The following is a 13,505-nucleotide window of genomic DNA, read 5'->3' as shown; positions in this document are numbered from 1 at the left end:
GGCTCACCACCAGCTTCTTGAGGGCAATTAGGGATGGGCAACAAATGCTGGCCTTGCTACCCATGCTTACATCTCAATGAAAAGAATAAACAAAACATCAATTCTCTTTTGTAAAACTATGTTGACTTTGTCTGATCATACGACAATTTTCTAAGTGCATTTTACGAACTTCAAATAATTGATTCCAGCTTTTTCCCGATGACTGCTGTCAGACCACCTGGCCTATAGCTCACTGTTTTCTCTCTTCTCTTTTCTCGAAGAGTGGTGTTACATTTGCTAATTTCTGATCAACTGGGGCTGTTCAAGAAACAAGGGGATTTTGGAAGATCATAACCACACATCTGCTATCACTGTAGCTATCTCTTTTTGAACCATAGGTTGTAGGCCATCAGGTCCTGGGAATTTGTTGGAATTTTGTCCCTTAAATTTCTCTAATTCTTTTTCTCTGCTGATATTAATGGCCTTAAGCTTCTCATTCTTTTTAGCCCTTGGTTACTCTCTATTTCTGGTATGTAATTTAAATCTTCTATTATGAAGACAAACACAAAACATTTGTTCAGTGTCTCTGACATTTCTTCATTCCCCATGATAATTTCTCCTATCTTTGCCTCTAACGTACTTTAGCTACTCTCCTCCTTTTAATTTGCTTATAAAGCTTTAAATAACCTGTTTTAACATTCCTGGCTAGTTTACTCACAGATTCTATTTTTTCCCTTTTTATCAACTTTTTAGTGGCACTTTGCTGGCTTCTAAAAGTCTCCCAATCCTTAAGCCTACGGTTACTCTTTGCAACATTATTAGCCTCTTCTTTTAATCTAATACAATCTCTACCTTCCTCATTGAACCATAGATGAAACTTACTTGCTGAGTTTTTGTTTTTTAATGCAATGTATTCTTGTTGCATTTTTAGAATTGTTTCCTTAAGTGTTCCCCACATCTTCAGTGGGATTTACTGGTACCACCTAAGTTAATGGGCTTTTGGCTGGCTTGTTGCATCCGCTGTGACAGGGCCAGAAAATTCCAGTCTTTATTTACCACCATACATCGCCCAATTTACCCAATCAACCTTAGTTAGCTCGGCCCTCATACCCCCATAATTGGCTTACTTTCAGCTTAAGATTTTTGTTTGGGACTGGAGTACGTCGCTTTCAAACTTTAATATGGAATTCAATATTTCCCCTAGTTAGTTCCACAATATTATTCCAGGAAACTGTCACAAAAGCATTCTACAAATTCACCATCCAGATACCTTTGCCAATTTGAATGGTCCAAGTTTATGTGAAGATTAAAGTCATCCACAGTTATTAGATTGCCTTACGCACTCCAATTATTTTTTGCTTAATACTTTGACAGTGTAACTACTGTTAGGGGGCCTATAAACTACCCCCACCAATGTTTTCTGGCTCTTGTTATTCCTAATCTCTGCCCATGCTGATTTTACTTTCTGATCTTCTGAACCAATGTCCTTATATCATCCTTTCCTGTAGGGCTACTCTGCCCCCTTTTCCATTCTGCCTGACTTTTCAAAATGCTGTGTACCCTGGGATATTTATTTCCCAACTTTAAACTAAATCTTCTCTTCCTCATTTATTCAACTAGAAAAGAAGACTAGATTTCTGCCTTTCTGTGTCTCATTGCTAGAAAAGATCAAAATGGCAAACATACACTTACCATCAGTTAGTGAGGGTGGTTGCATTAACAGCCTAATGGAGTAATTTATTTTGTTGTAAAGCCGAAGCAAACTTAACTTTCTATATATTTAATGCACTAACAAAATTGTGAGAGGCTGTGCTTGAAAAGACAATGGACATTCTCCCATTTTTAATGAAGATTTCACTCTCTGTCAGCTATTGGGGAAAAATATTAGAAAATAAATATTATATAGTGTCTTATTATGCCTCTTAGAAACATCTCAATTTACGTCACAAACATTAAGTTAATTTGAAGTGCTTTTGATGTGCATAGGGGGCTGGTTATAGCTCTGTTGGCAAGATGGCTAGTGGGTGGTTCAGAATATCACCAACAGTGTAGGTTCAATTCCTGTTCCAGTCAATGTAGACTTGGCACCTGCCTCCTTGCCCTGCCCCTGAGAGTGGAAGGCTTTGGCAAACCACACTGACGAAAACTGCCAAGAAAGCAGCTCAGAATGAAGCATTATTAGACAATGAGCCAAGAACCTGCCATTGGCCAGAGCACCCATGAATGAATTACTGTGGTTATGTGAATGTGGAAGCCATTTTGTGCATGGCAAAATTCTACAATCAGGTGGTGTGGATCGGGATGAATGATTTTAATTGGTGGTTGAGAGTGTTTTTCAGGATACCAGGTAAACTCCCTGCTCTTCTTTGAGTAATGCCATGGGATCTTTAGCCAGAGGCAATAAGCAGTCTTATGTGGAAAGACAGCACCCCTGACAATGCAGCATGCCCTCAGCACTAGACTGGAGTAGCAATCGAAATTATGTTCTCAATTCTGTGTGGTGTGAACCCCCAAAATTCTGGATTTGAGGCAAAAGCATTTCACCAGCTCAGCCAAGTTGCCATTAGTTACTGGTATTAGAGCTTATAGTAGGATGTTTTAGGATTGTCACAGACAGAATTTGTGTGCTTCTTTTTTCTGCCTGGGATCAGCATGTTGGCATCTAAAAGGTATGTGTTGTCTTAGCCTCAGAATGAGAATCCCAATTAAATAATTTCAACAGCAAGCTTTTTGTGCATTTAGAAATAAAGAAGATTATTTATTATCACTCACTTGCCCTGAATTTTTAAAAACTTTGTCTCACTCACTCATCTCATACAGGCTTTCACACACAAAAATAAAAGATACAGATGAAGGTAAACAATAGGGTTGCAACTGATAATTATCTCAGTGTCTTCTGTGGAAGGCTTGTAATTTCTTAGTTGAAGATTATGCTATAGTTGAAGTGAAAGTCTGGTAAAGCGAAGGATTCTCAGTAATTGGCAAGGTTTCTTGTAGTCGGATTTCCAGGAGGTTGGTTCTCAAAATTTGGAACAGGTTGGGGGGAGTCCCTCTCCCACTTTCAAGGTATTGTTTATTAGCTGGGCTGATTAGATGACTTGCAGCTGATTTGATGACTTTTGATGGGATTCCCTTTCTGCAAGCAGCTTTTGCTGATTTTAAATGTTCATGTGACCTTTTACAAGTTCAAAGTCCTTTCCCAAATAAGGTGGGTGGTTACGTTGAGTACATATCTTGTGTTGTCGTTTGACACCTTGAGAGTTTGATACAACCAGTGTCTTTGTATTTGAATGATTCATTCAGTTTGAAATTACCCTTTTTAATTAGTTTCAGGAAAATACATCGATACATCAGTCTGGAAGGTCTCTTTTGTTCCCACTTGAGGCAGGGGAGCATTTTCAACCAACAAAGGTCAAGTCATCAGTGGGCGACCATCTTTTGCAACCCTTTGTGGTTAGTTTTAAAATACAAAATTTAATTTGAAGTTTAGAATAAACTAGGACACGACAGGACGCAGACCATTGATTTGGATTTGCCTTCTAAAAATATGCAATCTCCCTGCAGTTGTTAGGAGAGTTGACAGATGAAAGCCATGCATTCCCTGAAATGGATGAGGAGACAACTCGAGGGCAAGGATGTATTCACTAACCTCTTAGCTATGGGATTTAAAGTGGGAGTTTCAGAGGCCTAGGAGTAAGTCACCAGCTCCTCCCTTAAGATTAGGAGCTGTTTGCAGCCTAGAGGTGATTTTCAGACAAGGGGAAGGTTAAATGGGTGAATATTTTTAAAAAGGAAAATTTTTTTGTTACTGGTCCAGAAAACATCATCTTACATATTGTGTTCTTTTTTAGGGTTGTGTGGTGGTAGTGCTTCAGGGAAAACTACCGTGGCCAGGAAGATAATAGAAGCTTTGGATGTTCCCTGGGTCGTGCTTCTAGCTGTGGATTCCTTTTACAAGGTGCATTTATTTTTCGCTTATAAATTCTAGTTACTTAACCTGTTGCAAGTCTATTGTGGTGCAAAAAAAAAGACCAACAGAGCAGGAACTCTTTGATTGTGGAATCACTGGGCTTGTAATAGAACGCTGAGAATCATGGGAAAAACCTTCCCAGATTGTTGTACTTTCATATCCAGTTGTACAGTCTTCTTCAAAATCTTGTTTGTTTGTTTATTTATTTGAATTAATTATTGCAATGTTGGTTTTCCTCTCCAAGTGGCACCGATGCTGAATTCAATTCTCCTGTATATCACAGCAAAACAATTAGCAGTGCAATAGTGATCACTAACGGGCAGATTTTGCAATGTAGTGAGCTTCATGCATTGGGAGTCCAAGTTATACTACTGTGTGAGAAAACAAAATCAAATAAGCCATGAAGCCGATATTACATCCTTCTCTCTGACGTAAAAGTACCATTTAAAATAATAATGTGACTCCTTTTATTTGAAGATAAGACTATATGCAAATAGAGTTAACTGGGTTACTAAGTATAGCATCTCAGATCTCTACTCCTGCTTTTAGACTGTATAAAAGTCATGGGACTACTACATCACATCCTGTCGAGGTGATAGTGATTTACAGCAGTTTATGATAAATTCCCTGATTAAGGCACACATACGTTATATCACAACAGCTGGCTGCTAACTTTTTCACACAATATTATACATAGCACTTTTGCTGTGCCCTGTGTGAGTCACAACAACATATCTATTCCTACAACTATTGCTGCCATGTGTGTCATACTCAGTATTTTTTTTTGCCTATAGGTCCTCAGTGAAGAGCAGCAGGAGCGAGCTGCCAACAATGAATATAATTTTGATCATCCTGATGCATTTGACTTTGATCTCATTGTGTCCACTCTCAGGAAACTAAAACAAGGGAAAAGTGTTAAAATCCCTGTGTATGATTTTAAATCACACAGTCGGAAGAAAGAATGGGTAAGCTCAATATGCAGTAAAACAGGGGCTGCTCCAAAGGAAAATTAAGGCCTAATTGAGGCAAAGCTTTTGTCATATTAATAAAGAAATAAACAGATTTAGCACATATGTTAATACAAAGAGGAAGACATGGGGCAGAATTTAAGGCAGTGGGATTTTAAGGTCCTGCCAAAGTTGATGGAGTTTAGACTGACTCGCCTTATTTTACAGTCCCAATCCCAGCCCCACTGCAATGGGGTCATAAAATTCCAGCCATGATGTTGAATTTGTACATGATATTGGCCATTGCCTTAGCTATAATTTTTATGCTGTTCTAGGCATCCTATTAAAGGAAAATGTTACAGCCATGGAAAAAAATTAATGAAGATTCACTGGAACATAACCAGCAATGGGATCCCCTAGCTTTGCAAACAATGTGCTTTTAATTTGCTTGACTTTAATAAATTTCAGAGATATGAAAAGTTGTTTTATTCTTCACACTGTATTTTTTCTTCTGTGTGTAGACAAAACATGGTTGGTTTGTGTATAATTTGAGACTCTTTCACTGCAGCTGAAAACGATAAAGCCAGAGTCTGTTTGAAGTTTACAAAATTATAAAGGGTTTTGAGAAGATAAACAGTGAAATGATGTTTCCATCACTTGACTAATCAGTAACAAGGCTCTCAGGTTGGGAATCACATCACAGAATCACACAGAATCACAGTGCAGAAGAGACGCTTCCGCCCATCGAGTCTGCACCAACACGTGAGAAACTCCTGACTTACCTACCTAATCCCATTTACCAGCACTTGGCCCATAGCCTTGAATGTCATGACGTGGCAAGTGCACATCCAGGTACTTTTTAAAGGATGTGAAGCAACCCGCCTCCACCACCCTCCCAGGCAGACATTCCAGACCGTCACCACCCTCTGGGTAAAAAAGGTTTTTCCTCACATCCCTCTCCTAAACCTCCTGCCCCTTACTTTGAACTTATGCCCCCTTGTGACTGACCCTTCAACACTCTTGGCTCCATTTGAAGAGTTAGCACCACTGTAGCAATTTCTTTTTATTTGTTAATGGGATGTGGGTATCCTTGGGAATGCTGGCATTTTTTGCCCATTCCTAATTGCCGTTCAGAATCAATAGTAAGCCACTTTCTTGAACGACTACAGTGCATGAGGTATAGGCACTCCCATAGGTAGGGAGTGTTAAGATTTTGATCCAGCGGCAGTGAAGGATTAGCAAAATATTTTCAAGTCAGGATGGTGTGTGGCTTGGAGGGGGTGGGGTTTCCTGCTGGCCTTTTCCTGCTCAGTGGTAGAAGTCGCAGATTTGGAAGGTGCTGTTGATGAAACCAAGGTGAGTTGCTGCACTGCATTTGGTTGATGTTAGATGCTGCAGCAATCATTTTGCCGGTGGTGAAGGAAGTCAATGTTTAAGGTAGTTTATGGGGTATCAAGCAGGCTGCTTGCTTTCTCCTTGATGGTGTCAAACCTCCTGAGTGTTGTTGGAGCTGCACTCATCCAGTCAAATATGGAGTATTCCATCGCATTCCTACCTTGTAGATGATGAAAAGGCTTTGGGGAGTCAAGAATTGAGTTACTCCCTGCAGAATACCCAGCTTCTGCTGTGCTCTTGTAGCCACAGTATTTCTTTGATTTTATGATTTTGTTTTCTAATTTTAATCTGATTAATGTAATTTATCTAAAACGCATAACACAATGCTGAGGGGAAAAAAAAGCAGCAACACAATTTTCTTGGGTTGTATTTTGCAACCTCAAGTCCTGTGTTATGCTTCACTATCATTAACTTTCCTAGGTTTTGTAAAACACTGCAGAACCCATTTTGGGATCTTCCATTGTTATCCTGCTCAGCAGAAGTGTAAAAAGTGAATTAGTTTGCTGCTCTGTGCTGCGCTGAAAGTGCTTTGTAAAAACAAAGAAAATGTACTTGAAGATTTAACTTCTGCAATGAATAAATAAATAGCTTGAAAATTAGCTTTAAAATGTGACTATGATCAGAATATTTTACTTTAGTTACCTAATGACTGTAGCTAAAATAATAACAATGAATGACTCTGACATACAAACATCCTGAGTTACAGAGTGAAGTTTTGCAATGGGACACTGGTGCACAAATGCTGAATGTTTGGCTAAATTTCCGTTTCTACAATTTTATAGGGAGGAATTTTGCCCTTGGCAGGAGTACTCGATGGGGGCGGTCGGAAAGCCGACTGTCACCTGCGATCAGCACCGCACCACGATTTTACACAGGCGGGCCAATTAAGGCCCACCCAGGGTGCAGCGGCAGTGCTGAGCGCTGCCAGGGCGGGCGTGGGGAGGAGGGCGAGCCGGCCTCACACGGACTTCGCACATACACGCGAAATAGCACTTCAATCTCCCTGAGGCACAGAGCTGCCTCAGGGAGATGAAGCGCTGTTTAAAAAAACTAATGAACAAAATAAAATATCATAAAACATGTTCCCTCATGTGACTCTGTCACATGAGCAGGGACATGTTTTTAATTCAAGTGTAAGATTTTTATTTTATTGTTATTTGCTTTAGGAAACCTCATCCTGTCCGTGGATGAGGTTTCCTAACAAATGCAAAGGCCACTTGGCCTTTTTGCCTGCCTGTCAACCATTAGGTTGAGCAGGCAGTGACAAATTCAGCACTATTGTTAACTTAATGGCCTTAATAGGTCTTCTGATTGTCGGTGGGTGCGCTGCCGGCTCCGGCGCATGCCCGCCAACCGAACTATCGTGAGCGTGCGTGTTGACGTCAGCACGCTTGGCTGATGTCAGCACGCTTTATTTCATGCTCAGGTGTGTCAGGCACATGCCCGCACGTCGACTGAAGAATCCTGCCCATAGAGTTGTTATCCAGTTTGAAATAACTTGGGTAAAACCTCTGCTAAAATAAGAGAGGGATTTCAGACATAAATGTTAAGCATTTGAACATTGGTATTCCTCGTGTAATTCCAAGAGCCATGGTTTTGTGACACCCACTCAGAATCTCAATTGTGGAACTGGTGAAAGGCAACACAAATTTGGGTGAATCACACACTCAGCCTGAAGTTTAGCACTTTCTGAACATTGGTTAGGCAGAAGTGATGGCAGACTCATTGTTATCAGACAAGAATTGTATAATTTGGACGTGGAAGGAAAGAGGAGAAAATCATATTCAAATAGAATTTTACATTTATAAATTACTTTATTCGGTCAGGATGAACCGTCTAATTGCTCTAACCAAATCAGATCATTTAAGGCTAGTTGCTAAGTGATCTGGAGTATGTGTTATATCTCCAAAATCTATTATCCAATTAATGTTATTAAAATGGCTTTTTTTTATTGTTGCTACAAACTGATTCATTGTATGTATTTTGTGCTTCAGAAAACATTATATGGAGCCAGTGTGATCATTTTTGAAGGCATCATGGCATTTGCTGATAAAGAATTGCTGAAGGTAAGCATCATTACATTAAACTTGGTATTTTTGAAGGGGAAGTGCAACTTGTCCCAGTTTCCACTGTGAAATAGTGTGACCCTAAGGATGTCGGCTTGATGCCAAATCCAAATTGGACCTTTGGTTTGTTGGTATGAAGCTGGTGAGCTACGATCCCATTCAGGCACCCCAATACAGCTCACCAGTTGTGACCTTAGGAATTTCGAACCAACGTCAACCAACTCTGATGTTGAGTGTGCCCGGGTGGTAGGTGAGGTGAAGGGACAAGATGGGCCAAAAGTGACTCTCCGTATTTTGGTGGAGACTGGAGGAGTAATTCACAGAAATGTAAATTTAAAGTTCTCAAATTTATGTTCAAATCCCTCCATGGCCTCACCCCATTCTGATCCCCTCCTGAGCTACAATCCTCTGAGATCTACATACTCACCCAGTTCTGGCCTTTTGTGCATGCTTGATTTTCTATAAATTGTACTTGTGAATTTTTAAAAGTTGTAATAATATTGCTAATAAAAGAGACATGCTGTTGAAGCTTTTGGTCTTGCACTCATCAGGACAGGAACAAGAATGCCAAATTTCAAAGGGAGCAACAGTTTATACTGCATGAGAAAAGGGTGCTGATTGGTTAGCAATTTGCATCTGGTCAAGGTGCTTCCATGGAGAATGCATCAAAGCTATCCTGCAGGTTAATAATTACTCCCATTGCTCATTGTGTGTCGCACATACTCATGAATGGCTAAGACGCCACTGTTGGGCCGGACAAGTGCCCAGTTTCCTTCAAATTACTTTGGAAGGGCAAGGTATCTCAAACATTTGATAAGCAGGTAAAGGCAACTGCTGCACACTTTTGTTACGCAGTAGCAACATGAGTGTTTTTTTTCCTACAGAATGTTGCCATCAAGCCAAAAGATCCTCTGCCTACCACATAAATGAATAATATGGTATGTTAATTTCAGTGCCAGTGTGATACCAGGAACCTAGGTCCCAATGACTGGCAGATCATATCAAACAGCACGTCCCTTTGGCTGTTTGCAACAGGTAGAGTACTAATTGTACTTATACAGCCCATGCTTGCAAAACTCAGAACATGGGGCTGAATTTTTTGGCTGACGTGCGGGTGGCGACGCACGCCCACCATTAATTAAAGGCCTTGTTAAGGATATTAAGTGACCAATTGACCAGGATTTTGAGGGGCCCGTGTGAACTTCGGCTCGGCGCATGGGCCCAACGAGCAGATGGGTAAGTGATTGTTTTAACAAACCTCATCCAGTGGCAGGTTGAGGTTTGATATCGGAATTAAAAAAGTTTAATAAAGTTCTTGTGTACTCCATTAACATGTCCCATCTCGTGTGACATTTTCACATGAGGGGGACATGTTAATGATTTTTTTATATTTCTATTTTTAATGTTTCACTGCCTTTCAGCGATCTCCCTGAGGCAGCACTTAGCCTCAGGGAGATGTGCGCTCTTTTGCACGCATGTGTGAAAGGGCGCACTCTTGCAGTTGGGGAATCCCCCCCCCCCCCCCCCCACCGCCCGTACAGGGAGCGCATAGCACTTCCCGTCAGGTGGCACGAAGGGCGGACCTTAATTGGCCCGCCCATGTAAAATGGTAGCGGGGCCCGTTTCGGCGGCAGCGATCGGCTGTCTGCCCGCTGCCGAGTCGGTCGGGCCCGCCCGCCCATCAAGGGTAAAATTCAGCCCATAATGTCGAACATTAGATGTGATTCTGTGATTAGACAGCACTTGATGAACAATCCTGAGTGTGATAATAATTGCACTAACAAACCAATTTAAAATTATCAGTTAGGCTCACAATGTGGCTCACCTATGCTCATTAAGGTATGTATTCATACACAGAAATCTGTCCTCAGCAGCTAAAAGGAACATGTCCAGGCCTAGTGCCTTCTTTGAATTAAACAAAAGCACGGGGATAATCATTCCCTGGTGCATTCTCCATGGCAATGCCTGAACCAGAGCCAGACCGCCAACCAGTCAACACCCTTTTTTCATTGCAGTATAAATTATTGTTCCCTTTGAAATTTGGCATTCTTGCATCTGTCCTAATGAGTGCAGGTGTGTCTCTTTCTTTTCAGCAATACACAAGTTCTGTTATTCCAAGCGACTAATTGTAACAATATAAATTATGCTTTTACCCATCCTGCCTTTATAAGCCTCTTTAATGGTGACTATGTATAGACAGTGTGGCTGGAATTTTCCAGCCCCTCACGGGCGAGACCTTCTGTTTCTGCTGATGTGAATGGAGACTTCAATGGCTTGCCGATCCCTCTGGGGGGAGCCTGCCACGGTGGGGGCTGGAAAATTCTGGCCTACGTGACAATATGAGAAACTATAATTGATATTAGATGCAGTATCAGTTAGCTACCACTTCTAGAAGCTAGAATTCATATCTCAACCAGAATAATGTGTACCTGTTTTGACTGTAGATGAGTGTAGAATTCAGCGACTCTTCTCTAGCATGGTGAGTTGGAAGAAATAAACATAGTACTCAACGTGTTTGAAATTAACCAGAAAGTCAGCACTGCCCATGAATCTGGCAAAGATTTTCATGCATGATTCTATGATCTATACTAGCTTTTCCTCCAATTTAAAACTGAAACCTTGCTTAGCTCAATACCTGAATTGCCTGTACTGGAACTAACAGGTAAACAGATATAAACACAAGCACAATTTTAAATATACTATACAAACGTAGTATTCAGGTCAAGCAGGGTTAAAGAGCAGAGGGAATAATTGGGTCAATGCAGCCAGTGGAGGAAGGAGGGAAGAGGTAGCTGAATGAAGAGGAGAAAGGAGGGAGGAAGAGAGAGAGGCAACAATGAACATAGAGGAAAAGGTGGAGCAGAGAGTGGAGATGGGGAAGAGAATGGTGCCAGATAGATGGAGCATGGGGAGAATAGGGATGGAGAGAGGGATGGATGAAGAGTGACAGGGAAGGGAGAGGCAAAGAAAAAGGTGACAGGAAGAGAAAGGAGCCTGAAGGAGGACAAAAAGATGAGAGCTATCAGAAAGAGGCGTGGGCAGATCAAAAATTGGGAGAAAAGGCAGGGAAACTACTTCAGTGAAGGCTGGATAGCAAATAAATGCAGCAAGAGGAGAGGAACATCAACTTGCACCATCCATTGTTTTTTTGTATTCATCAGCCCTCCATCACCTTTTGTGGCTTGTTAAGCCAAAGATTTGCAGCAGCTGGGGGCTGATGGGATTTCAGAGCCAGCAATAACTTGGCTTAAGAATGGAACAATAATACACATTACAAATGAATGACAAATAACTGTGCTATAGAGCCACCCAGTGGCTTCTGTGTGGAAATATACACAGATTTGCAAGGACAATCAGTATTCCACAATAGATGCTATTTTGGGATGTATCCTGTTTGGTATTATTATAAAGACCAACACATCACCACCTATAGATGTAATAGGTATTGCAAGTGAATGTGGAACACTCTTAAAATAACACCATTAGGATCAGTGGCATAAAGATTTTCAGGATTGAATATGTGTTCACTCATCTACCTATTTAATATATAATAGATGTTTTATATTTTTATGCCCATATATATGGTGCTTGGCCATAAAATTTAACAGTACAGCATGTGTTGTGCCAAGGTTATTGCCCTTGGACTCCAATATGAATCAAACAGTAGAATCATAGAAGTTACAGTAGGAAAGCAAACCATTGGCCCATCACTTCTATACTGTCTCTAATATCTACTACAATCCTATTTATTTGCCCTTGTCTTGTACCTTTTCAAATACTTACCCAATTCCCTTTCAAATTATGTTATAATCTCTGCCTCAGAAGCCATTTAAGGTATTCCAAAATTGTCTTAGTGTTAATAACCATTCACATTGTTTATTTACTTCTAACTCCCAACATTATTCTTTTCCTCTGTGATAATCCTGTCTATGCCTCCTTGTTAATGAACTCCAATCAGTGGTAACAACTTTTCAGCCTTCAAAACATACTGCAATTGGAAAATCTCTATTGGATCCTATTTAGCCTTTTTTGAAGTGTGACAAATCTTAGTGAGTCCAGTATTTATTATACTGGTGCTGGACTTTTTGCAAAAACAAAGTATAGCTCTTGACTGCAACAGTCTAAGGTGGTGGCATCTCAGCATAGAGTTTAAAATGTCTCAGGCATTTTAAAGTATTGTTGCTTTCGAGTGATATGATATGTGCTAATGAACAAATGTAGAGAGCAGCAAAATACTGCAGATGCTCGAAATCTCAAAATCAGAAAATGCTAGAAATTCTCAACAGGTCAGGCAGCTCTTTCATCAGAAATTCCGATGACCTGAAACTTTAACTCTGGGTGGTATGTTCTCATCTTAGTCCCTAGTGTTTGATGGGGTGGTCCTCCAGTGACAGGGGCATTGTCAGCCATTGGTAATACCTGCTCCACTGGGAAGGAGGCCCTGTTGCAGGGGCTGCAGATGTCAGCAGTGTCCTGCTTTTGACAGTCTGAGCCCCCTCCGACATTCGTGTTCAGAGATATTGAGTGGGCTGATCCTCTGAGCCTGCACTGGGGATATTGCTTCCTTCCAGCTGGATCTGAGTGTCCATCCTATCTGCCATCTAGGGGGGTGGTGGTGTTGGGGGTGGGGGGGGGGGGGTGCGGTGCATGCTGCTAAGGAGAAGATATCTGGTGCTGCTGCTGGTCTTGTTCCGGCTGCTGTTGGATCAGTGGGTGATGGTGTGGCCTCTGCTTTTGGCTTTCTGCCAAGATGTGGAACGTGGAGCTACAAAAGCTGCTGAAGACTGATAGCTGGGAAATGCAGCTGAAGGTGAGTGCTATGCTGGACAGATGAAGTGCCTTCTAAGAAGTTGGCAATCAACTGTCAAGCTATGAAAGCACTCTCTGAGAGAAGTTTTTGAACAACAGTGTCTTAATGGCCATGGCTGGAACTCTTCAGTGTAACTGATCAAAGTCTTCCCAACTTGTCAGTTTCACTGAAGAAACTGTTCCAAGGTTACCTTGGAAACCCTGGCAAGTTGCTCACGGGTTGAGAAATGGATCCCATAGCTGGGAAATCCAGGATTCAGGCTTAAAACAGATCTTGATTGCCTACTTAATCACCTCCAACAACTTCTGAACATTCAGAGCAGTTCCCTGCCCACCTTC

The 13,505-nt window shown here is 41.2% G+C and overlaps 1 protein-coding gene across 4 annotated transcripts in view; it reads left to right on the top strand.

Moving 5' to 3' along the window:
* Positions 1-13,505, top strand: part of LOC121287100 (uridine-cytidine kinase-like 1) — a 127,955-nt gene that overhangs the window by 66,661 nt on the left and 47,789 nt on the right. For 3 of the 4 annotated variants that reach the window (XM_041204636.1, XM_041204635.1, XM_041204637.1), the window contains exons 3-5: positions 3,831-3,937; positions 4,744-4,914; positions 8,286-8,357. In XM_041204636.1, coding sequence (XP_041060570.1) covers positions 3,831-3,937; positions 4,744-4,914; positions 8,286-8,357 — 350 coding nt within the window. The remainder of the gene's footprint in view (positions 1-3,830; positions 3,938-4,743; positions 4,915-8,285; positions 8,358-13,505) is intronic. The other variant, XM_041204638.1, reaches the window with a different exon arrangement.

Source organism: Carcharodon carcharias, chromosome 14 (assembly GCF_017639515.1).
Source record: "Carcharodon carcharias isolate sCarCar2 chromosome 14, sCarCar2.pri, whole genome shotgun sequence".
Lineage (NCBI taxonomy): Eukaryota > Metazoa > Chordata > Chondrichthyes > Lamniformes > Lamnidae > Carcharodon > Carcharodon carcharias.
This window is presented reverse-complemented; position numbering and strand designations above follow the sequence as displayed.